The sequence below is a fragment of the Aspergillus chevalieri genome, chromosome 2, assembly GCF_016861735.1.
Source record: "Aspergillus chevalieri M1 DNA, chromosome 2, nearly complete sequence".
NCBI classification, from domain to species: domain Eukaryota; kingdom Fungi; phylum Ascomycota; class Eurotiomycetes; order Eurotiales; family Aspergillaceae; genus Aspergillus; species Aspergillus chevalieri.
The window spans coordinates 1,928,105-1,949,784 of record NC_057363.1 but is presented as its reverse complement, the minus strand read 5'-3'; the positions used below and the strand labels follow the sequence as shown (position 1 = coordinate 1,949,784).

Below are 21,680 nucleotides of genomic sequence, written 5' to 3'. Positions count from 1 at the left end.
TATGTTTCGCAGAAGCAGACAGAATGTTGGGATACTAGTTTAGGGAGATCTGGACGTTCATGTTAAGTCTAATTCTTTTGGATGCTTGTGCTTTTTGAGCTAAAGTGTCAAGCCCGAAGAGGCAGACATGCCAATATATAACGAAACTCGTGACTCCGTATTCTAGCATGATACAACAGCAGCGGAAATCAGCATAAACAGAACGAGTAAAATTGGCAGACAATATCGAGAAATAATTCATTAAATAATATATCACACTTATTTGCTTAGAAAAAGAAGAGCGTTGTGAATGCCAGCCTAACGATCTCGCCTCTCCCTTTCTTTCTCTTTATTCTCTCCTCTTCACACATCCTCACCACACCATCCATCCCCTCTTATCCAAAATTCAACTAGGCCTGGACATGTACCGCAAGGGTCTGCGAGATGGATTTGGGAGGGACAGAAACACGACCAGTGCTCTGGCTGGGTTGAGTTGGGTGCACCGGTCCTCTGGTAGGGAGACTGGTACGGCTGGTCTGCTGGCAAGTAACAAACCAGTAACCCTAAATATCTCGTCGTAGTAGGCTAGGTGGGCTGTGCGAGACGTTTGAGTGGTCTGGTTGTTTGTGCTGTTGCTGTTGGTGCTGCGCTGTGTTTTGGCAGTGGCACCACGGCCGTGCTGGTCGACTGATCGGGCTTGTGGGAGTGATACGTCGAGTCATCCCGTGTCTGGACATCAAGCAATGCTTGGTATCTGATACTAGGTTGACTGGTGGACTGACTCCTGCAGTAAGTTTTGATTGGGTGATGTGTTGGGCCTGGGATATGGAGGGAGGTTTGTAGGGTGGTGGTCGGCTGACACGCGGTACGCGCAGGTAGCTTGAGCATCTCGCCTCGGTGCGTAGGCGGGTTGAGCGAGAGTTAAGCATACCTGCGTGTCCTGTTTGCCAGTGAGACCAAGCGGCCGTGCCTGTCGACTGAGTAGGCCCGTACAGGGTTTCGTCTCGGCAGTAAGTCCTGGTTGGGTGGTAGGGTAGGGTCAGGGCCAGAGCCCTCGGAGGGAGGTTGATGGCGGTGGGTAGGGCCTGGGATAATGCCATGCTCCGTACAACAGAGTACTTGGTGATGTCCTGATAGCAGCACTGGCCTGAGAAGTAAGTAAACGTACCCATGTCTCTTTGCAAGACTATTGCTGACACGAGCACGAAAAACAGACAAGAAACCAAACAGAACAGGTCCCGGTTGGGTGGATGGGACGGGCCTGGGCTAAGCGGCAATAACGCTGTTTATGCATCGTTTTTGATTTTCGACATAGGTATGGATTCTGAGATACCTTCACGTACTAACGGCCCTGCCACCTCCCCATCAACGTGTCCTGGCAACGCCGGGGGCTTGGAGGGGGTAGAGCAGAGCAGGTACCCTGCCTGTCTTGACTTGGTGCAGCAGTGAGAATTTGCTTCGAGGAGTGGGTTGAACATATATATCAAGCTGAAATGATGTATTAAGTCGTTATGCACATAGGGTATTATGCTGAATCAATATCAAAAACGAAAAGCCCCTATAACCAAGCCAAAGTCCACAACGCCGGCAAATTTGGCCATTTCTCCTGCCACGCCGCCAGAATCTCAGGAACCTTCTCATCGAAACTCCGTCTTGCTTCGCCGGCGCCATTCTCCCAACCTTGTGCCCCATTCGCTTTCCGCTCCAGTGCAGCAGCCTCGTTGAGTCTATTGGCTAGTTCGAGAATGGCTTTGCCCCCCACCAGCGCCTCCTCGTGGTTATCCTTGATATCGACATTGAATACATGCACGGGCCGGTTAAGCACGGAGCCCTTATTCATGAGATCGTCGACGACGGCGTCCCAGCACCGCTCCTCGCAGGTGATGATGACGTCCACGACGCCGCCCTCGGTGCCGATGGCGCCCTTGTCACCCTTGGAAACGTGGTCGACGCGCGGCACGCCGGGGACCCAGTCCTGGAAACGCTCGGGGCCCCATTTGAGGTTGCGGTTGCGCTCCAGCATGTTCAGGAGGCCATTACTACGGTACAGCCGTTCATCTTTGGAAAACAATTCTTCATACATTTGGGAGTACGAGGTGGAGTTGAAGTTGTAGACGTTGGGTTGGGTGATGGAGGGGCCGGGGAGACGGACGAGCGAGCCCGTGCCGAAGGAGACGACGGGGAAGGGAGATGCCGCCGTCGAGAGACGGAGGTGGGCCTCCATCGACCGGTTCTGGTTCGACGCGCATACTGTGCAGAACTTGAGCTTGTACGAGTCGGAGGCGGCTGGTGTCACTTCTGCCGGCTGGGACTCGGGGGCGTTGTCGTTGGCTGTCTCTGCACAGGCATTGTTGTTCTCTGGAGGAGGGGGTGGAGGAGGTGGGGGAGTGGCAGTCCCCATATGAGCCAGACGAGGATCATGGGCCATGATAATTTATGTGAGGTGGACGGGATAAAATTAGAAGGGATAACACGGGTTGTCACCCGAGATGCAGAATCAGGGAGGTTGGAAAACGTGTTCACTATCTCCTAGCAACGACTGACTGTTAATTAGCCTCAATTCACACCGAAAGTGACAAGGTATGCAGTGAATAAGAGAAAGCAATTATTCAGAAAGATGAAAAGCGTATAATATGAGTTTGTCCGCATTGTGTAGCTAGGACAGCTCCAATAATAAGGATCATCATGGTACTACTGGGATGATAGGATACTACGAGATTGAGCACGAACATACCTTGGAGAAACAGTTCATCATCTGAAATCACACGAACTGGTGGTTGTATTAGACAAGGGCCGCAGCCCTCCGAGAGAAGTGAAGAAGAACTTTTCAAGCTGTTCGAGAGTCGCGGCTGAGCTTTTTGTGCACAGTCACGTGTGCTGAGTCAGGTTTGCACTAAGCTATTTACAGACAGTGGGCTGATAAGCCTTATCGCGATGCTTCAAGATATCCCACTTCGGACTTTGTACTCTATCCCGGCAGCTAAATTTCTATAGAGAAAGAAAAGTCACTATTGCTCGAACAGCCAAGAAGATGACTATTAACTCTAGAGCAGCACTGGTTGTGGTGGACATGCAAGAGGATTTCTGTCCACCCGTAAGTCGACTATCGACATCCATGGCTTGAACACCACTAACATGTTCAGAATGGGGCCCTGGCAGTCGAAGAAGGTCGTTCGATCACACCAGTAATAAATTCACTCCTCGCCCACCCCGGTTTCACAATTCGGATAGCAACTCAAGATTACCACCCACCAGACCACATCTCCTTCGCCGCGAACCACCCAGCACCCAACAACATTCCCTTTGAATCACACATTAGCATGACCAACCCAGCCCCAGGGAAAGAGAACGATGCGAAGCTCCAGCGACTCTGGCCCGTGCATTGCGTCGCTGGCACCGAGGGAGCATCACTAATCCCCGAGCTCGATTCGAAGCACTTCGACGTGCATGTTAAGAAGGGAATGAATGCGAACGTGGAGATGTACTCCGCGTTCTCGGATGCATTTGGGAATATGCATGCTTCGTTACCTGCTTCGGGAGATGGGGATGGTCGGGCAGTCGATGTTGATCTGGAGGCTGTCCTGAAGGAGAAGGGGATTCAGGATGTTTTTATTGTTGGGTTGGCGGGGGATTACTGTGTGAAGTATACGGCGATTGATGCTGCCAAGGCTGGGTTTAGAAGTTTTGTTGTCGAGGAGGGGACGAAGTGTGTGGTGCATTCGTGGTGGGAGGAGACAAAGAAGGAGTTGAGGGATGCCGGAGTGTCTGTTATTGGGGTTGATGGGCCTGAAATAGCCATGATAGGGCGTAGTACAGAGTAATTTATGCACTTTTATGAATATGTTAGGTCTACAATCGCAATTATAAAGCCAAAAGTAATCAGACAATACCACACTTCCATAAATAGTATATCGTGCTGAGAGTACTTGTAGAATGTCACATGTCAATCCTTTCCCTCTCCAACAGCTGTCTCCGCCTACCAGAATGACAATCGGTGTCTGGGGATTCGCTCTGACACGAGAATACCTCAAAAACGCCATTTATTCGCAGCACAATTAGACGATAATCGCAATCAACATAACCATGCCTCACTCCGAAACCCCCTCGACTCCAGCCGCCACGTTCACAGCGATTGATGAGAAACTGACGACCGCTGAGCCCGCCGCCCTCTCTCTCGACCAGTCGTCAACCTCCAATGAACCGGGATCCCTGCCCTACTGGCTTATGAACATACCCCGGAATGAATGGCCCGCAGAATGTCCGGATTTCTTGCGTAACCTTCCGGAAAAGAATATACAGATCTTATCTACGCCAGATGAACGATACAGGAGACAGGATTGGGAGCTGGTCAAGGAGTTTATACGTGCGTGAGCTCGTTATCATGGGAACCAGGGAAAAACACTGAGACAATTAGGAACGAACCGAATCGAGCGCTTTCAGAGACTTCCCTCAGATTTGAGAAAGTACCTGGAGTATACAACGCAAATCAAGGCGCGGTATGGATCGGTGATGCGGTTTGTTGTCAAGGAACGACTACGCTGGGGAGATGGAGATGATCTGGACGCGTTAAAGCCGAAAGGTCGACCATTTAAATATGCAGGTCTGATTTTTTGCCACCTACATGAGCGTATGATGTCGTTCTAACAGGGATTTGACAGAGGACATCAAGACCCTGTATAATGACTGGCCGTACGGAGTGGAAGAGGGGATCATCCATCTGGTTGTATGGGTGAAATTCGAATTGGAGGACGATCCAGCTACGGACGATCTGACACCACGAGCGAGGAAGGAGATCGACGACTATGTGAAAGAGACATTCTGTTCGCGGGTGCCCCCGGAAAGGGTAAGTAACTTGTAGCTTCCCACCACCACGGTCTGTCAAGGCTCATCTTGTACAGGTCGTCTGGTTTAAGAACTGGAAGTCGCTTAAATCAGTCCACGCCATAGAACATTTCCATGTGATGCTCTACCAACCGGACATGGATTTTGTCCGGGAGATCACAGGGGGAGATGTGCCACTGATTGCGACTGTGTAGACATTTGGAGACATTTGGCTTCTTCTATTTACCTTCTAGATGAGAGATGACTGTATGACATAGCATAGACTGAAACCGGATCGAGCGTATAGTAGTCTCTAGCGCCTCAACAACTCTCCTAATTAATAGGTCCCATCCTATTTATATTGTGGCAACGTCACTCGCGCCCACCGCCAGAAAATCAGGAGTTCATTAGGTCGATTCCTGCAGCTGTTGTTCTTTCTCTGCATTTTCACCATTTCCGAGAAGATTTCTATAGGGATTCAGGATAATATTGTATAGAAACAGTATGGTACCGGGCATAGCGCATCTCCGCAGTCGCAGCCGGGCGTCGAGTAAGTGAACTCATTATTCCCCTCCATCGCTCCAACGTCATCCATTCATCGTCTTTCCCCTCCATCCCAACTTGCTTCTCTCCTTATTCCTTTCCAACCATATCACACAGCATTCGCCTTTTCCGGATCGTCGTTTCTCCACCAGTTTCTCTCTCATCATGTCTTCTGACTGGGGCTCGTGGTTTTATTCTTCAGGCACTCGGTCTTCCATCGACGAATCCAACCGCAGTGACGTCCACAGCGGCGACGATGAGACCGTTGAGCCCGACCAGGGAAATGGTATGTCAAGTCGCTATTCTCTCTATATTCTAGTATTATGACTGACGTTTATTGTGCTAGTGCTCTCGCACATCATTTCCCAGTTGCGACCGGGTGCAGACTTGAGTCGTGTCGTTCTTCCTACTTTCATTCTCGAGCCGCGATCTATGCTGGAAAGAATAACCAAGTCTGTCCTATATCTTCTCTCGGTTTACGTGCGATAAACTAACAGTTTCCTAGCTTCATGGCACACCCCGAAACCCTCCTCCCTATGACCACCATCGATGACCCTCTCGAGCGCTTCGTGTCCGTTGTCCGGTTCTACCTGAGTGGGTGGCATATCAAGCCTCCGTATGTCGACCTCCATACTCTATACTGTCTCTTGGCCGTGGTGCCGTTCTAACAGTACTACTTTCAGAGGCGTGAAGAAGCCGCTCAATCCAATCCTCGGAGAGACCTTTACCGGATACTGGGAATACCCCGATGGCACGCGCGGATACTACATCGCCGAACAGACCTCGCACCACCCGCCCAAGTCGAGCTATTTTTTCATGGCCCCCGAACATAGGATCCGGATAGACGGGACCTTGAAACCGCGCAGTAAGTTCCTGGGCAATTCCGCAGCTAGTCTGATGGAAGGTGTTGCCGTTCTGCGGCTTCTGAATAAAGGTCAGAACCAGGAAAAAGGCGAACGATAGTATGTTTCTTTTTTTCTTCTTTTTTTCTCTCTCTCTCTTCTGCGGATTTGGGCTGAGTGCTGACTGGAGTAGTATCCTGACCCAGCCCAACATGTACGCCCGCGGTATTCTCTTCGGGAAGATGAAGTATGAACTCGGAGATCACAGTTATGTCCGATGCCCAGAGCACGACCTGGTTGCGGACATCGAGTTCAAAACAAAGGGCTATTTTTCCGGTACTTATAATGCGATTGGCGGGACCATCAAGAATGAAAAGACTGGAGAAGTGTACTACGAGCTTTCTGGTATGTGGAACGGGGAGATGACCATTAAAAATGTCGCGGTATGTCAGCCATTCCCTATTCTGAAGAGAGCAAGTCTGACGTCATCATAGACACACAAGAAAGAGACGCTTTTCGATGCAGTACATGCCAAACACACTCCTCCCCTACACCGACCGATTGAAGAGCAAGGCGACCGGGAATCACAAAAGTTATGGCACGACACGGTCAAGGCCATTATTGCCCGCGACCACGATGCCGCAACGGATTCGAAGACCGCGATTGAAGATCGCCAACGTGAAGAAGCAGCCAAGAGGACCGAACAGGGAATCGAATGGCAACCGAAACTTTTTCGTCATGTCCAAGGTGGCCCCGGTGGCCCGGACGAGGGCGAAGAAGATTTAGACTGGATCATCGACGCGGAGGTGTAAGTGCAAATTTGCCCGAAGAGGGTGAAGTCAGACTAACGCTGTGTAGTGACTCTCACAACCCCGAAGTTGCCGTCAAACAAATCCTATCCATCGCGCCGATTCTGCCAGGCCAGAAGGATGAAGCTTCTGCGGCAAGCCATTGAACACACAGCCATTGGTGTCGTGCGACAATAGGGTTGCAAGTCCTCAACGGACTCCGAAAGCAATGAAACACGGACGTGCCCTCGACCGTCCCGACTCGCCGCAAGTGGCAGCGTTAGACCTACTGTGGTCTGGTGTAATTTTTATTACTATACTTCAATACCATAATCATCTGCAATTCTACGCAAGATACAAGCCAGATCGAAGTAGTCAACCTGCGCAGAAGACTACGGACGGTCTTGAGGCCTCAAAAGGGCCTGTCGTGTTCAACACAGCATTTTATCTTTCTTGTCGACTGATTTACTTTACATTTATATACAATATGCTGGATACCCGATTTGATTTTACAGACTGGAAAAGTTTGGACGGCGGAAGAACGGGAGAGGAATGTGGTTTAGGAATAATACTGATTTGAATATTGAATCATGTGCATAAAGAGATACCGGGTTGATAGACAAATAAATTATCATGTATCCAGGTTTTGATGCCACCCACCGGGGATATCTTGCAACCGTAACTCCAGAAACCATTGACGCCTTTTGATGACCGAACACATACCCAGAAAGAAAGCTACGAATATAACTCTCCCCGATACCCAGCCCCCCTCTCCAACTCCCTCCTGCGACTATTCCGCGCCCGAATCACCCCATTTCCCCCGCCCTCGCGTTCCTCCCTCTCTTCCTCAATCAGCGCCGTCTCCTCATCAATCTCCTGCTCCGTCTCCTCCCTCAGGCCCAGAATATCCGGCGGAATAAAACTCATCTGCACACTCGGTGCCCCCTGAATATACCGCAACTGCTCCCTAACCGCCTGCACCAGACTCGCCAGGTACGGCCGCGAATTCTTATTCTCCAGCCGCCGCATCTCTGACAACGGCGGGAACAGCGAGAAGTCTGGCCCGAAGTGGTTGCGGAAGGATACGCTGTTCGGGATGTGCGGGTCGATAATGTCCTGCGCGTCGATCAGGATGGAGGTTTCGTGCGCCCAGGCGCGAGACACATTGCGCGGCGTGTACCCGCCGCCGCCGCAGACGAGGAGCGGGAGGTTGAAGGTTTTCACGAAGGCGACGCAGGCGCCGTGCGCGCGCACGTTGAGGTTGAAGCAGCCCAGGCGGTCGCAGCCGAGTGAGTCGGCGCCGCATTGCAAGACGATGGCGCCTGGGCGGTAGGTCTCAACGGAGGCGCCGATGACTTCCTGGAAAAGCTGGATGTAGGAGTCATCGTCGATGCCGTCGTGGAGGGGCACGTTGAGGGCGTGGTGGGCGCCTGGGTTGAGGGGGTGGTTGGGGCCGGTGGAGTCGAGGGCGCCGGTGCCCGGGAAGAAGTTGTCTTTGTCGTATTTGTGGAAGGAGACGGTGAGGACGCGGTCTGTGGACCAGAAGGCCTGCTCGACGCCGTCGCCGTGGTGCACGTCGATGTCGATGTACATGACGCGGGGGTGGTGGCGTAGGAGTTGCAGGATGCCGAGGACGATGTCGTTGACGTAGCAGAAGCCCGAGGCTTCGGCCTTTTTGGCGTGGTGTAGGCCGCCGGACCAGTTGACTGCGATTTCGGATTGATTGTTGCAGAGCTTGCGGGCGGCGTCGATGGTGCCGCCTGCGTAGAGGGAGCAGTAGTTGTAGAGGCCGTCGAAGATGGGGCAGTCGTCGCCGAAGTTGAAGCGCGCAACATTATCGCTTTGATCGGCGTTCTCGATGTCCCCTGGGACCACTTGTTTGAGGAAATCGAGGTAGTCTGTTTTGTGGAAGTCGGCCATTTCTTCGTATGTCGCGGCGCGCGCTAGGTAGAGGTCCATGGCGTGGTGCATCCCGTACGCCATCACCAGTTGTTTTGTGAGTGTTAACCGCCATGGCTTCATGGGGTGTGACTGGCCGAAGTGGTGCGGTTCGACAGCTGGGTTGGCGTGCCATGACACCCGGTAGCCTTGAGGACGGGGGATACCATTGTTCTGGCGCTCGAGGGCGGTTCTCTCGTCGAGGGTGAGGGTTGGTGTTGATGATGAATATTCCTGGACTATTGCTGAGCGTGCCATTGCTTCCTCCGTAGAATCGAGAGTCTCGGGCGTAGAAGATGGAGTAGTGAAGAGTCAACGTCGCGGAGTGCAGATCTAAAGTCCGCATCTGGAATTCTGCCGCCAAACAAGAGCCTCGGCATGAATCAGGGTTATCCGAGCTAACTCCGGATTACTAACACCGACATCGGGGAGTATCTGAGTATAACAAGAGCATGATTCAGGATGGCGAAATGAAGAAATTTACCGGGCTGTGCTACTGATTCATCTATAAATTGGCTTGTTTTCCCCAGAAACCAATTCTTTCAAAAAGAAAGAAAAAAAAAGTACGACTTGATTGACTCGAAATGCCCATCATCACCGCCGCCACCACCCTGCGTCGTGCCCTACAAGACCCCGAGAGCTTCATTTCCGCCCCGGGTGTCTACGATGGTGTTTCTGCGCGGATTGCGCTGTCCGTTGGCTTTGATGCTTTGTACATGGTGAGCATTATTGCCAAATTGTCTGTTCAATGCTAACATAGTAGACCGGCGCCGGCACCGCCGCATCCGTGCATGGCCAAGCAGACCTCGGCATCTGCACACTAAACGACATGCGCACCAATGCCGAAACTCTCGCCAACATCTCCCCTTCGACACCCCTAATCGCCGACGCAGACACCGGCTACGGCGGCCCCATCATGGTCGCCCGAACCACGGAGCAATACTCCCGCTCCGGCGTCGCGGGCTTTCACATCGAAGACCAAGTCCAGACAAAACGCTGCGGCCACCTTGGCGGTAAGATCCTCGTCGACACAGACACGTATGTCACGCGGATCCGCGCGGCCGTGCAAGCGCGCCGGCGCATGGGGAGCGACATCGTCGTGATTGCGCGGACAGATGCACTTCAAAAACACGGCTACGAGGAGAGTCTCAACCGTCTCAAAGCCGCACGGGAAGCCGGTGCAGACGTCGGATTCCTAGAGGGGATCACATCGCGTGAAATGGCTCGGCAGGTAGTCAAGGATCTGGAGGGATGGCCGCTAGTCCTGAACATGGTGGAGCACGGAGCTACGCCGTCGATTTCGGCGCAGGAGGCGAAGGAGATGGGATTCAAGCTTATTATCTTCCCGTTTGCGGCGCTGGGGCCTGCGTTGACTGCTATTCGGTCTGGCATGGAGAAGCTAAAGAGGGATGGGCTGCCGGGATTGTCGGAGGAGATGACACCGCAGACGCTGTTCCGAGTTTGTGGGCTGGATGAGAGTATCAAGATTGATGCGGATGCTGGGGGTGGTGCGTTTGAAGAGGGTGTTGATTTGAAGAAAACGAGTTGAGTGGGTCATCATCCTAACTACGATGAATAGTGTCTACATTGATAATACTCTGTCTGTTCTGCTGAATTCTTCATATCAATGAAATGGTCTTCGATTTTAGAACAAGCTGCTGGACTATGATGTGATACAATTCAACAACCCTAAACAAACGGCTAATATGATACCGAGAAGATTTCCATCTCCGGTATCGACCATTCAATTGTTGCCAGCAATGAGGGATTTCTGCTTTGAAATGCATCAAGCCGCGACGAATGAATCAACACCATGAAGCCTCAAAATGCATCATGATTTCATCCTGCTTTTGTTGTCGGACACTGTAATGGCCGATGTCCGAAGTCCGAATGAATACGGGGATGGTGACACCGATGCACCGTTACTCTGCTGGGATCACAGAAGAAGCAATGTTACTTTATTTATTTCTCTTCCTTTTTTTTTTTTTTTTTCCTTTTCTTGCTTTTCTTTCCCCTCCCTTTGTTAAATTCTTGACTTCGCAGTTAAATATGTCATTATCAACGCTCGTCGGTTCTCTGGCCGTCATTTTTATCCTGGTAGGTTGAATCCATTGCATCGGCTACAACATACACTAAGCATACAAAGAAACTGCTCTACGACAGGATTAGGAGCCCCTTAGCCCATATCCCCGGTCCCGAAATTTCGAAATGGACGGGAATAGTCACCATATTCTACTGGTTTGCTGGAAAGAAGCCAAACTATGTGCATTCCCTACATCAGAAATATGGCCCTGTTGTTCGCGTTAGTCCCGAGGAGGTCGATATTTGCGATGTTGATGCCGTAAAGGTAATCCACAGAGCCAGAGGAGGGTATCTCAAACTGGCACGGTTCTATCGCACGTTGTCGGCCGTTGAGACTGTGTTTTCCACTACAGACCCGGCGTTTCATTCCGCTCATCGACGTCTGCTCGCGAATCCTATCTCGGACTCTTCTCTGACACGTTTTGAGCCGCTTATCTCTGATAGAGTTCACTTGGCTGTTAATAGGATGTCTAACGAGCTAGAGTCTCGTGGCGTTATGGACGTGTTCAAATGGTGGTTCTACATGACAACCGATGTCATCGGGGAATTGAGCTTTGGCGAGTCATTCCGCATGTTGGATTCCGGAGAGGTGAGTTACCAATCAGCACTTGCTATAAATGGTGACACATGGCTAATTCCTCAGAAAAACCAATACATCACGGATCTTCAAAGTCTTGGCGCGATCTCGCCCATCCGAACAACGTTCCCTTCGCTCGTGCTACTGGCATATCGTCTCCCTCTCCCCGTCTTCCGAAAAGTATCCGACATGAGCAAGAGATTGAAAGAATACGCCCAACAATCAATCGACCGTTACAAGCGCGTGATTGAAGAAAGCGACGACCCAAAGCCCACCCTGTTCACTAAGCTGTACAACGCCGGCAAAGATGGCATGTCTGACGTCGAAATTAGAAACGACGCGCAGGCATATATAGTCGCCGGAAGTGACACAACCGCTATCACTTTGACCTATCTCGTCTATTCAGTCTGCAAGGATGTGAATGTCCGCGAGAAACTCGTGGCCGAGGTCGCTTCTCTTCCGGAGGGGTACACTGACAGAGCACTTCGGGATTTACCCTATCTCAACCAGGTCATCGACGAGACTTTGCGGTTGCATACTGTGGTTTCTATGGGTTTGCCGAGGGTTGTTCCGCAAGAGGGGGCAAACTTGTCCGGTTATCAGCTTCCTGGTGGCGTTGCTGTTGCTACGCAGGCATATAGTCTCCACCGCAAGGAAGATATATTTCCTGAACCATATAAGTGGGTTTTCCCTTACCCCAACACATATTCCTGGTTTAAGACTGACTGATATTGAAGATTCAACCCTGGGCGATGGGAAACCCCTAGTAAACAAATGAAAGATGCCTCTATGCCATTTGGTGGAGGCTCACGCAGTACGTCACGGTCCCTCAATAACCTTGGAATTTTCAATTTCTAATATATCTCAGTCTGCATCGGCATACACCTTGCCCGCATGGAACTACGTCTAGCAACAGCACTTTTCTTTCGGACCTTCCCGCAGGCCCACGTATCAGCAAAGGAAGGAATGTCAGCCGAGGATATGGAGATGAAGAGCTACTTCTTGATGTCACCGAAGGGGCATCGCTGTCTTATTGAAGGGTAGCGGGTTGGGATGTTTCTGGTAGTGAAGCTGAAATTGCGGAATCGGTGGCAGACGGGTGTCATAGTATAGCATATTTTAGCCAATGGTACATAAAATGTTTTATTAATGAATTCGTCTTGAGAACAAGGAAGTTGTTATCGAACGAGCTGCTGATATTGCCGTCTTCGGGTATGGCCAAGCTGTTGGTCCGCCATCCCAGGCTCATAATACTTACAGCTGTATGAATTATTATGTCCCCATCATTTAGAGACAGATGGATAGCAATCAGTATTATGTGGAGGATAAGGGCTCGCGCTCTTAGCATTCCAAAATAGGAAAGAACGGCGCTCTTCGCTTACCCGATTCGGTGTAGATTGCCCGCTCTTCGGATGCCTTTTCAGGTACGTACTGCATGGTAAGCTAGACGTCTGGCATGAGTATAGAGGGTAATCTGAACGAGAGTATTTCTCGTAATGTTAACACTATGGACAAGTTAGCAATATAAAATCCCTCGGGGAGACATGGGCAACCCAGAGTCCTCTTTTCAACAAGAACTCAGTTCTTCGCTGTTGAAAACCATGGCTTTCGCATTACTCTTCACCACACTATTAGCCTGTCTCTGCATAAAACGACTCCTCTCTTACCTCCACTCTACCAACCACCTCCGAAAATACCCCTCCTTAACCCCCCTCTCCGGCCTAACCAGCCTCTCCTACCTGTATTACCGCTCCCACCCCTTCCGAACCAGACATCTCTACCTCAAGCACAAAAAACACCCCATCATCCGCCTCGGCCCAAAGAACCTCTCCTTTGCCTCCGTGCAAGCCATAAAAGATATCTACGGCCATGGAACACCCTGCCGCAAGGATGATGTGTATCACTTGACTATGGGCAGTCATGCGAATGTTCTGAATGTCGTGGATCCGAGGGAGCATGCGCGCAAGCGGAGGATGTTGGCGCATGCTTTTGCGGCGAGGAATCTTGAGGGGTGGGAGGGGAAGATTGGGGAGAAGGTTGGAAGGTTGGTTATGCAGTTGGATCGACGATGTACGTGTTGTTTGGGGCAGGGTGGGTTGGTTGAGATGGAGGATGTTACTGTTGACTTTAGATTGTGGGCTAATCTTTTTACTGTCGATACTATTGTTGACTTGGCGTTGAGTGAGAAGCTTGGTATGCTTGATTCGGGGAGAGATATGGTTGCGATTGAGGGGGTTGATGGGGCCAAGTACATTGATAGCTTGCACTGTGGAGGCAGGTTTGTCTCTACATTTGTGGGCGCAACGGACTGGTTTCGTTTCTTGAAGACTGCTTCGATCTGGCTTTCGCCATATCTGCGCTCGCAATGGGAGAGAGGCCAGAATTTTGGCAGGATTGTCTGTACCTTGGTTGATAGACGTTTACGGAGACAGCAATGTGGCGACCAACTGGATGATTTCTTCGACTGTTTGATGACCGACAAATCGGGTAAGGCGCGCTGTCTGGAAAGGGGAGAAATCGAAGCTGAAACTGGTATACTCTGTGAGTTAGCTTTCAAAACTTATGATATACACACGCTAATACTCATTGGTTCCTGTAGTGGATGCCGGCTCTGACACCACTGCAATTGCTTTGACACACATCTTGTACTATCTTATCAAGAACCCGTGCTGCCTGACAAAACTTAAGAAGGAGGTGGCCAGTGCAATATCGGAAGGGACAATCCCACCCTACGCAGGAGTGAAGAGCCTGCCCTATCTCAAGGCATGTATTAATGAATCGCTGCGCCTCTCTCCGCCCGTTTCAAGAGGCGTCGAACGCAGAACGCCTTCTGGTGGCATGCAGATTGCAGGAGAGACCATCCCCGGTGATGTTGCCGTTTCCGTCCCGACATACGTTGTCCAGCGTGACACGACGGTATTCCCAGAACCAGATGAGTATCGACCAGAGAGATGGCTTGAGGGCGGGGAAAAGGCTAAGCAAATGCGGGATGCGTTCATCCCGTTTAGCACCGGCGCTCGTGGCTGTATTGGACGCAATTTATCGATGATGGAGCAGCAGATTGTGGTTGCGACGCTTGTTCACCGGTATGACTTTGCATTGCCGTCTGATGATTGGGAGTTGGAGTGGGAGGAGGCGTTTCTCTTATGGCCGGCCAAGATGCCATTGAAGATCTGGAGAAGAGATGTCTCAGTATGTTAGGAGAACTGATATACTTTATGCTGTCGCCGTACTTTTAGGTAGATCCATTCATGCGTAGTCAAAGTTAATCCGCACTCAGCACACCATAACCTGCTGCTGCAATTGCCTGATTCGATCGCTGGTATGGAAACCAAGCTGACTCTCAATCCGGTCCAAAAGCGTCCATATTTTGACCTTTCCGCCAACGGAGCTGATATGTTTTGCGGCTGACAAACTATGAGCGCTGGTAGTAATTGAGATCATGAGGTGAGAATACTCACCGTAGAAAAGCGGTTGTACTGCTTGCACTAGAGCGCCGTCGGAAATGGGCGAGAGGGCTATACTTGCGATAGATCGTGCATGATTGTCGATGTCGAACTAAGTTTCAAGTCAGACAATGCAATAGTCAATTTCGCGCACGTCAATAACAATTCTTACCTGTAGACTGTTTTGAGCCGACAAAGAAATGTTGCATCCCTCTGCTAGCAGCAGGAGATATGCTAGATGGTACATACACATCGCAGCCGCTGGAGTTCCTTAGTGACAACGTAGTGTATCCTTAAGAAAACTTTTACCTGTTGATGGTATGGCGAACCAGTGTTTAATGAATCCCTCTGGAGAAGGCGGCCCATATGTTACACCGCTGAACGACACGGGCAAGCTCTTAAACCAAGCATCCAGCTCCCTAATCAAGCTGGTTCGAGTGTCACGAAGCGATTCTATAGATAGCCTGTCTGTTGCTCCAAACGTGTGCGCAACAATCTTGGCCAAGAGCCAGACCAATTTGTTTCCCAGCCGGTCTTCCCTTGTTTCTCGCTCGCTCCAGGAAATGCCCCATTCCTCGGGCGGAAGCATGGTGGGGCATTCATGCAGCAAAGCCATTGCTAGATCCTGCCGAGCATATACCCAAAACGCCGCCCCCACGAGGCCCTGCGAGCTAGCCTTACACTCATAAGTCTTGATCAGCGTGAGCGCGCCCGACACATGCCGCCGGTGATCCAGCCCAGGGAGGACGAGGAGCTCGTAGCTGCTCAACAAAATCGTCGCTGGTAAAGTGTCCTCGGGGCAGCACGTAGGAAGACCCAACGTAGTAATCAGATGATGGAGACTTTCAGCATAGTAGTGCACGGTAGCCGACTTCCATAGATCTGCTCGGTCGACCATGCTGACCTGTCTTGCTGTGAGGGCACATATCGCATTCATGAGCAACGGGGACTCAAGTGCGCGCTTTACAACTGTTCGTTGGAAATGCAGTTCGTCATCAAAGAGGTCGACCCATTTCCCTACGCCGTTCTGGAACTCTTGGATTAATGCGACTTTGTCGCCATCGAGAGACGGGGGAGATGCTGCTCTGGGCTGCTTGGGTGACGTGGCTTGGGTTAGCGGGGTGATGGAATTATTGAACACTTCCCAAGTCGAAGCTGGGCTAGGACGCTCTTCTTCGTCCACGGCAGCCGTTCCCTGGACCGACGAGCACCAGTTGGACGGGACAATGAAATCGGATAGTTCACATTCCAGATTTAATCTCTGGCATCGACCGCAGCGAGGCTGTCTTTCATCGCATTTATGATGGCTGGCTCTGCAGCGGGTACTGCCACAGTTCAGCACTTGATAGTATATCTAGCGGGTGGGTTGCTTACCATCCTGTCCTGCGCCGCTTCACCCCCTTTGTTCGGTTAGTTCGTTTCATCTTCAATATGTGCCTAAGAAATTGTATACAGTATTGCTTATGAACCGCACTCCAGATAATTGATCAGGATGGAAGTTGTCAACCGTGGAGGCGGGGAAGAATGAAACCCCGAATATAAATAGGGGGGTACGGTACGACACATCTCTCCCATCTCCACACCTGGGCTACAGCTAGTATCAGCTATGAAAATGAATAAGACGACTCCCGATATTATTACCTTGCGAACAATCGCCGAAATTGAAGCAGCAACCGAGGAGCTTAGCTTGACTGGGAAATACGACAAAACGGTCCGGGTTAAGAAGCACTTTATTGTCAAATATGGCCACAGTGTTCTACTTTTTGAAACAGAGAGTATCAAGTTTCTAACAACGAACAGCAACGTCCCTGTACCAAAGGTGCACGCAGCCTTTGTCGACGAGCAAACCAGCCAGACTTTTATCATCATGGAATGCATTCCTGGCGATAATATGAAGAAGCTGTTACCTTCGCTCAACCTTCGCTCACTTCCATTGAGAAGGAAATAATGTGCAAGCTACTTCGAGATGCAATTGAGATGCAATTAATGAACCCCGGAAGATAACACCACCAGATTATCTAGGGTCTGTGATTCGCCAGCCATGCAATCACGGCGTATTCTGGGTTGAGGATATCGACCAATCGATCTCCGAACCCTTCGCAAATCAACAAGAAATGAACAGCGAAATACTGAAACGACTAGCTCGTTCGGAGAAAGCACCATATATCCGCCTAACGCAAGGAATGATCGAGCACACATTACACGGCCACCGTACCGTTTTCACGGATGGGGATCTCCAACTAAGGAATATCATTGTTGAGCGTGTTGAATGTCGCGAAGACGGGCATCGAGTCTGGACTTGAAGATTACCACAGTCGACTGGGAGATTTCGGCTGGTATCCTGAGCTCCGAGAGTTTTGCAGTGCGAGTATCCTTTGTAGGTTTAAGCCTGATTGGCTTGAGCTTCTTACGGAGATTCTGGACCATTATCTGGTGGAATATCTTATGATACGGATAGTTTATAGTACTGTGTTTTATTAGAGAAGAGCATGTACAAGGAGACGGTGTCCGTCTGCGGCTGACCAAAAAAAGAAGGCGATTTCACTGCAGCTTCATTAAGGATAATGGCCCATTGAGTTCTAATGCAGGCGATTGAGGTGATGCCGTCATTTTTGATGCTGTTGGTATAAGAGTGCAGGGAAGAACGAAAGCAGCCATGAAAAGGAGGTACTAGCATACTGACACATGTTGCCAAGAACATGGCTGGCTGAAGTGCGGTGGTAAATGCTGCATATTTTCGTCCTGGCATTCGACCCATAGCGGTGTGGATGAAGAATCTGCTCCGAATACAACTCTATACTGAAGAAGCTTCTCTATTCGTGGATGTGCACAACACCCCAGCAAGTAGCCCACGTGCGCGACTAAGTTCCTTGGTTATAATCGTCACAGCACGAGTATTGACTACCACTCCTGCATGCAGCTGCAGAGTGAAACGATTGCAGTAAAATTGCCAGGTGGATTTGCAGAACAGCTGTTGCAATGACGAACGTGAAGCTACTGTTGCCATAATGGCGGTCTGATGGTTCTGGCCACGCTATCCATACGTAGAAATATTGCAATGTTCCTACACCATCCAAAGATCGAAATTGTTGATATCCAATTAAATTCTCCATGCGGATCGGGCCGTGCAGGGCCCGGAGATGTGGATTATGCTAGCTACTATCAATTTAAAGTCGATTGTATTCTCTCCTCTGCCATAATTGACGAATTGTAGCCCTCTCACACTGCAGTTGTCGCCTGCGGTGAGAAGCAAAGCAAGTCTTTGCTGTTGTTTAATGTCGTAGACTTAATTCGCTCATGTTCTGTGAGGGCGTCTGCTGCGAATTGCTCACTTGTTCCAGAGATTCATCCCTTGCCTTCTGCTTGCGGAAGGCACATTTCTGGACGAACTGGCACACAGTTGTATTGCATTGGATTGCTCTAAGATGTCTCACATTGGCTTAATATTTGTAGCCAATGATATATTCGTGATTTGTGGTTTCATGTTCAGATGACCCTGACATACATGGATTGTACGCAACCAAGGTGCCCTGGATGGTCCATGGTACCCTATATAAACCCCGGCACAGACTGGATTTGAAGAGCACATAGCACTTCCCAACTACCAGCTTCCTGACCAGTCCACAACTTAAATCTACTGTACAAAGAATCGACTTCAACAATGGCAACAGTCAAGCCTGACGCGCATCCAGGTAGGACACTTCAAAAAAGCTGAACCTAGAAATTCTTCAAGGCTAAGCAATTCTAGACGCTCAGCCGACGTCTGACTACCACAATTCGGCATTCACGCTGCCAAACGGTATGTTGAAGCAAAAACAAACAAAGCAAGACAGAAATCCTCGTACTAATACTCGCTAGGATGCCCTATCGATAACCCGTTCAATTCCGAGAAGGTCCGGCAGTATAATGGAAAATCCGTCAAGATATCCCAGCTCCTGCAGGAGGTATTCCTCCTTGATCAACTCTCCCATTTTGCCCATGAGCGTATTCCCGAGAGGTACGTGATACCTTACTTTTCTGGGTATCAACAAAGGCAATAGTAATAATTAATAATGGTCTTAGACTTGGTCATGCCAAAGGAACCGGTGCCTATGGGACTTTCGAAGTGACCAGTGATGAAATCAAAAATTACACTTGCGCCGACTTCCTCCAGAAGAAGGCCAACCCAGAGGACAACAAAACACCGTTTTTCCTGCGTCTTTCCACTACTTCTGGATTTCGAGGCTCGGCGGACACTGTTCGGGATACCAGAGGGTTTGCTTTCAAGTTATACACTAACGAAGGCAATCTAGACTGGGTCTTCTTTTGGCCGGTACGTTACATTTAGGGTTTCCCATAAAAAAAAAAGATTAACAGTAACAAACAGGAAATCTTTTCGATCTGGGACACTGGAAAAATTATTTCGAGCAACCATGTAACCAAGAAGTGTCCTGCTAGCGGACTGTCAGACTCCAACATGGTGTGTGCTCATCTTTCCGGCAAGATAATCATGTTTACTGACTTTTGCTTAGTACTTCCATTTCATCAACAATAACTTGGAGGCGTACAATCAATTCATGAGAACCCACAGTGATTATGGAACGCCTAGGCAATATTCAGATATGGTTATTACAGGTATCAACACGTACACGTTTGTCAAAGATGTATTCCCCCCATTTGTCATCCACGTCTGAAGCTATGCCGACTAACAATCACAGGACGACAATTACTCCTATGTGCGAATTACAATGTTGCCCGAGGCACCGTCTACTCCATTTACTCTGGCCGAGGCCACCAAGAAAGCCGGAGAAGACCCCGACTTCCACAACCGCAGCCTGTTCAATTTGATAGCCGAAACCAACAAAAAAGAAGCCGCTCTTCAGCAAGGATTGAAAAGAGTGGATGACAAACTGAGCAGCGCATCCTCAGCGCAAAAAGCGGAACTGGAGCAAGAGAAAACAAAACTGAAGCAGCAAATCGAGAAGCTGCCTTATCCGCGCTGGACGGCGTACGCCCAAATCATAAAGCCGGAAGAAGTCGAAAATGCTTCCCTTAACATTTTCGACGCCAGCAAAACCCTTCCAAAGGACCTGGGTAGAACAATTGAGTTCGGCAAGCTCATCCTCAACCGCAACCCTCGAAACCAGTTCACCGAAACCGAGCAGGCCGCCTTTTCTATCGCAAATGTTGTACCGGGATGGGATATCTCCCCTGACCCAAGTATGTTACCAATCTCCGACACCTCAGCACATATATCCAGGACCTGATGCTAATAAATACCGGAAATTAGTTCTCCAAGCTCGCCTGTTCACGTACCCCGAGGCCAACCACTACCGACTTGGTATTAACTGCGACCAAATCCCCGTGAATCGCCCTAAGCGAGTCTGGGACCCGACCAGACGCGACGGACCGAACGCCCTTTTCAACTACGAAGACCACCCCACCTACATTGCGGAGTTCAACAAAACCCAGGCCCTCCCCGGCACCAACACCAACAAGAGCTACGTCGGCACCAAGCGCTGGTTTGCCAACAAGCCCATTGAGGTGGTGAGGGACGTGAACGAGTGGGATTCTCCCGCGGGACAACTCAAGCAGCCGTGGGAATTCTACAGCATCGAGCTGAACGGTGCCCCGCCGGCTGAGGACCAAGACCCGGTGTATAGGCAGAAGGCGACGGAGCATGGAATCGCGTACAAGCAGTGGGCGTTTGTGCATAATGTTGCGAAGCGTCTTTCTGCCTGCACGGAGGACAATCGTCGTCAGACATATGGTAAGTGATTTTCTGGTTTGAAGACGAGAGAGAGCGTTTTACTGATTGCTTTTAAAGAAACTTTTAAGACAATGGACACCGAAAACTGGCAAGATGGCAAACCGACCTCAAAGAACTTGGGTGTGTTGATTGAGAACGAGACCAAAGGAATTATCAAGGAGAGTCAGGCCGAGAAGGAATTGGAATTGCGGAATTGAGAATGGGGCCATGACCAGAGCTACTCCCAACGTGGTTGTATCTAGGGCCTGTTTCAATTGATCCCTGCTTCAATAGAACTTATTATATATTTATTATAAATTTCGCTCTAGGTAGAGGCTGAGCACATACGACCATAGAGTGTGGAAAACAGGGCTTCCCGTCCGCTCAGCCGTACTTAAGCCACCTAATCCGCACGGTCAATAGTTAAAAGAACCGTAACCTCAATATTTTTCTGGAACCAAGAAATGGGGCTGGTGTGGGGTGATAGGGGTGCGATGCAATAAGGAAGTCCTCGCACTGGGGGTGCTCAAAAGGAAAAAACGGGTTGATTATCATAGCCCAGCCAGGTCACCGTATGAGAGAATGCACACCTCGTCGTGAATGCATACCCACCTTCTAACTAGCTAATATGTATATCCACCGATGTATACAGTCCGGGCTCCTTGGGCAATTTGGAGCCGAACACAGTGAGGAAATAGGTCAGACAAATTACTTAGGCCTTTGGGTAAATAGCAGTTAAAGAGTGCCCGGGAAAGCCCAGATTCTCAGGACTCTGAATGGAGCCGGGCCATGTACTCTGTACAATAACTTAGGTATCATGTCCCGCCGCTGGGAATGATGTATGACATAATCAATTAATCAACCAATCAACACACATGCTCACATTCCTTGGCGGCAACGGCGGCGGCGGCGGTAGTATATTCCGTAGGTCTTCTT

The 21,680-nt window shown here is 50.1% G+C and overlaps 12 protein-coding genes across 12 annotated transcripts; 8 read left to right on the top strand and 4 right to left on the bottom strand.

Moving 5' to 3' along the window:
• Positions 1-542: 542 nt before the first annotated feature.
• ACHE_20680S (uncharacterized protein) lies at positions 543-1,079 on the bottom strand (the record flags this gene model as incomplete). Its single annotated transcript, XM_043285010.1, has 1 exon — positions 543-1,079. The coding sequence occupies one exon, from the start codon at positions 1,077-1,079 to the stop codon at positions 543-545; it is 537 nt and encodes a 178-aa protein (XP_043133744.1).
• A 458-nt stretch (positions 1,080-1,537) lies between these two features.
• On the bottom strand, positions 1,538-2,407 carry ssuA (RNA polymerase II subunit A C-terminal domain phosphatase; the record flags this gene model as incomplete). Its single annotated transcript, XM_043285009.1, has 1 exon — positions 1,538-2,407. The coding sequence occupies one exon, from the start codon at positions 2,405-2,407 to the stop codon at positions 1,538-1,540; it is 870 nt and encodes a 289-aa protein (XP_043133743.1).
• Positions 2,408-3,010: 603 nt separating this feature from the next.
• PNC1 (nicotinamidase) lies at positions 3,011-3,800 on the top strand (the record flags this gene model as incomplete). Its single annotated transcript, XM_043285007.1, has 2 exons — positions 3,011-3,073; positions 3,123-3,800. The coding sequence occupies 2 exons, from the start codon at positions 3,011-3,013 to the stop codon at positions 3,798-3,800; spliced, it is 741 nt and encodes a 246-aa protein (XP_043133742.1).
• A 262-nt stretch (positions 3,801-4,062) lies between these two features.
• On the top strand, positions 4,063-5,015 carry ACHE_20677A (GIG1 family protein; the record flags this gene model as incomplete). The annotated part of the gene is made up of 4 exons (XM_043285006.1): positions 4,063-4,342; positions 4,394-4,579; positions 4,638-4,822; positions 4,878-5,015. 4 exons carry the CDS (start codon positions 4,063-4,065, stop codon positions 5,013-5,015), a joined length of 789 nt encoding a protein of 262 aa, XP_043133741.1.
• Positions 5,016-5,508: 493 nt separating this feature from the next.
• ACHE_20676A (OSBP family protein) lies at positions 5,509-7,140 on the top strand (the record flags this gene model as incomplete). The annotated part of the gene is made up of 7 exons (XM_043285005.1): positions 5,509-5,629; positions 5,690-5,795; positions 5,849-5,959; positions 6,027-6,305; positions 6,379-6,628; positions 6,680-6,993; positions 7,044-7,140. 7 exons carry the CDS (start codon positions 5,509-5,511, stop codon positions 7,138-7,140), a joined length of 1,278 nt encoding a protein of 425 aa, XP_043133740.1.
• A 568-nt stretch (positions 7,141-7,708) lies between these two features.
• Positions 7,709-9,169, bottom strand: hosA (histone deacetylase HOS2; the record flags this gene model as incomplete). Its single annotated transcript, XM_043285004.1, has 1 exon — positions 7,709-9,169. The coding sequence occupies one exon, from the start codon at positions 9,167-9,169 to the stop codon at positions 7,709-7,711; it is 1,461 nt and encodes a 486-aa protein (XP_043133739.1).
• A 326-nt stretch (positions 9,170-9,495) lies between these two features.
• ACHE_20674A (isocitrate lyase/PEP mutase family protein) lies at positions 9,496-10,460 on the top strand (the record flags this gene model as incomplete). Its single annotated transcript, XM_043285003.1, has 2 exons — positions 9,496-9,630; positions 9,675-10,460. The coding sequence occupies 2 exons, from the start codon at positions 9,496-9,498 to the stop codon at positions 10,458-10,460; spliced, it is 921 nt and encodes a 306-aa protein (XP_043133738.1).
• Positions 10,461-10,960: 500 nt separating this feature from the next.
• ACHE_20673A (cytochrome P450) lies at positions 10,961-12,614 on the top strand (the record flags this gene model as incomplete). Its single annotated transcript, XM_043285002.1, has 5 exons — positions 10,961-11,008; positions 11,058-11,582; positions 11,637-12,250; positions 12,308-12,384; positions 12,439-12,614. The coding sequence occupies 5 exons, from the start codon at positions 10,961-10,963 to the stop codon at positions 12,612-12,614; spliced, it is 1,440 nt and encodes a 479-aa protein (XP_043133737.1).
• Positions 12,615-13,171: 557 nt separating this feature from the next.
• ACHE_20672A (cytochrome P450) lies at positions 13,172-14,771 on the top strand (the record flags this gene model as incomplete). Its single annotated transcript, XM_043285001.1, has 2 exons — positions 13,172-14,111; positions 14,170-14,771. The coding sequence occupies 2 exons, from the start codon at positions 13,172-13,174 to the stop codon at positions 14,769-14,771; spliced, it is 1,542 nt and encodes a 513-aa protein (XP_043133736.1).
• A 75-nt stretch (positions 14,772-14,846) lies between these two features.
• On the bottom strand, positions 14,847-16,440 carry ACHE_20671S (Zn(II)2Cys6 transcription factor; the record flags this gene model as incomplete). The annotated part of the gene is made up of 5 exons (XM_043285000.1): positions 14,847-14,977; positions 15,032-15,128; positions 15,189-15,277; positions 15,326-16,341; positions 16,391-16,440. 5 exons carry the CDS (start codon positions 16,438-16,440, stop codon positions 14,847-14,849), a joined length of 1,383 nt encoding a protein of 460 aa, XP_043133735.1.
• Positions 16,441-16,628: 188 nt separating this feature from the next.
• On the top strand, positions 16,629-16,964 carry ACHE_20670A (uncharacterized protein; the record flags this gene model as incomplete). The annotated part of the gene is made up of 1 exon (XM_043284999.1): positions 16,629-16,964. The coding sequence occupies one exon, from the start codon at positions 16,629-16,631 to the stop codon at positions 16,962-16,964; it is 336 nt and encodes a 111-aa protein (XP_043133734.1).
• Positions 16,965-18,677: 1,713 nt separating this feature from the next.
• CTA1_2 (peroxisomal catalase A) lies at positions 18,678-20,962 on the top strand (the record flags this gene model as incomplete). Its single annotated transcript, XM_043284998.1, has 9 exons — positions 18,678-18,708; positions 18,765-18,815; positions 18,875-19,013; positions 19,079-19,328; positions 19,383-19,475; positions 19,528-19,659; positions 19,714-20,215; positions 20,286-20,765; positions 20,823-20,962. 9 exons carry the CDS (start codon positions 18,678-18,680, stop codon positions 20,960-20,962), a joined length of 1,818 nt encoding a protein of 605 aa, XP_043133733.1.
• Between the last annotated feature and the right edge of the window lie 718 nt (positions 20,963-21,680).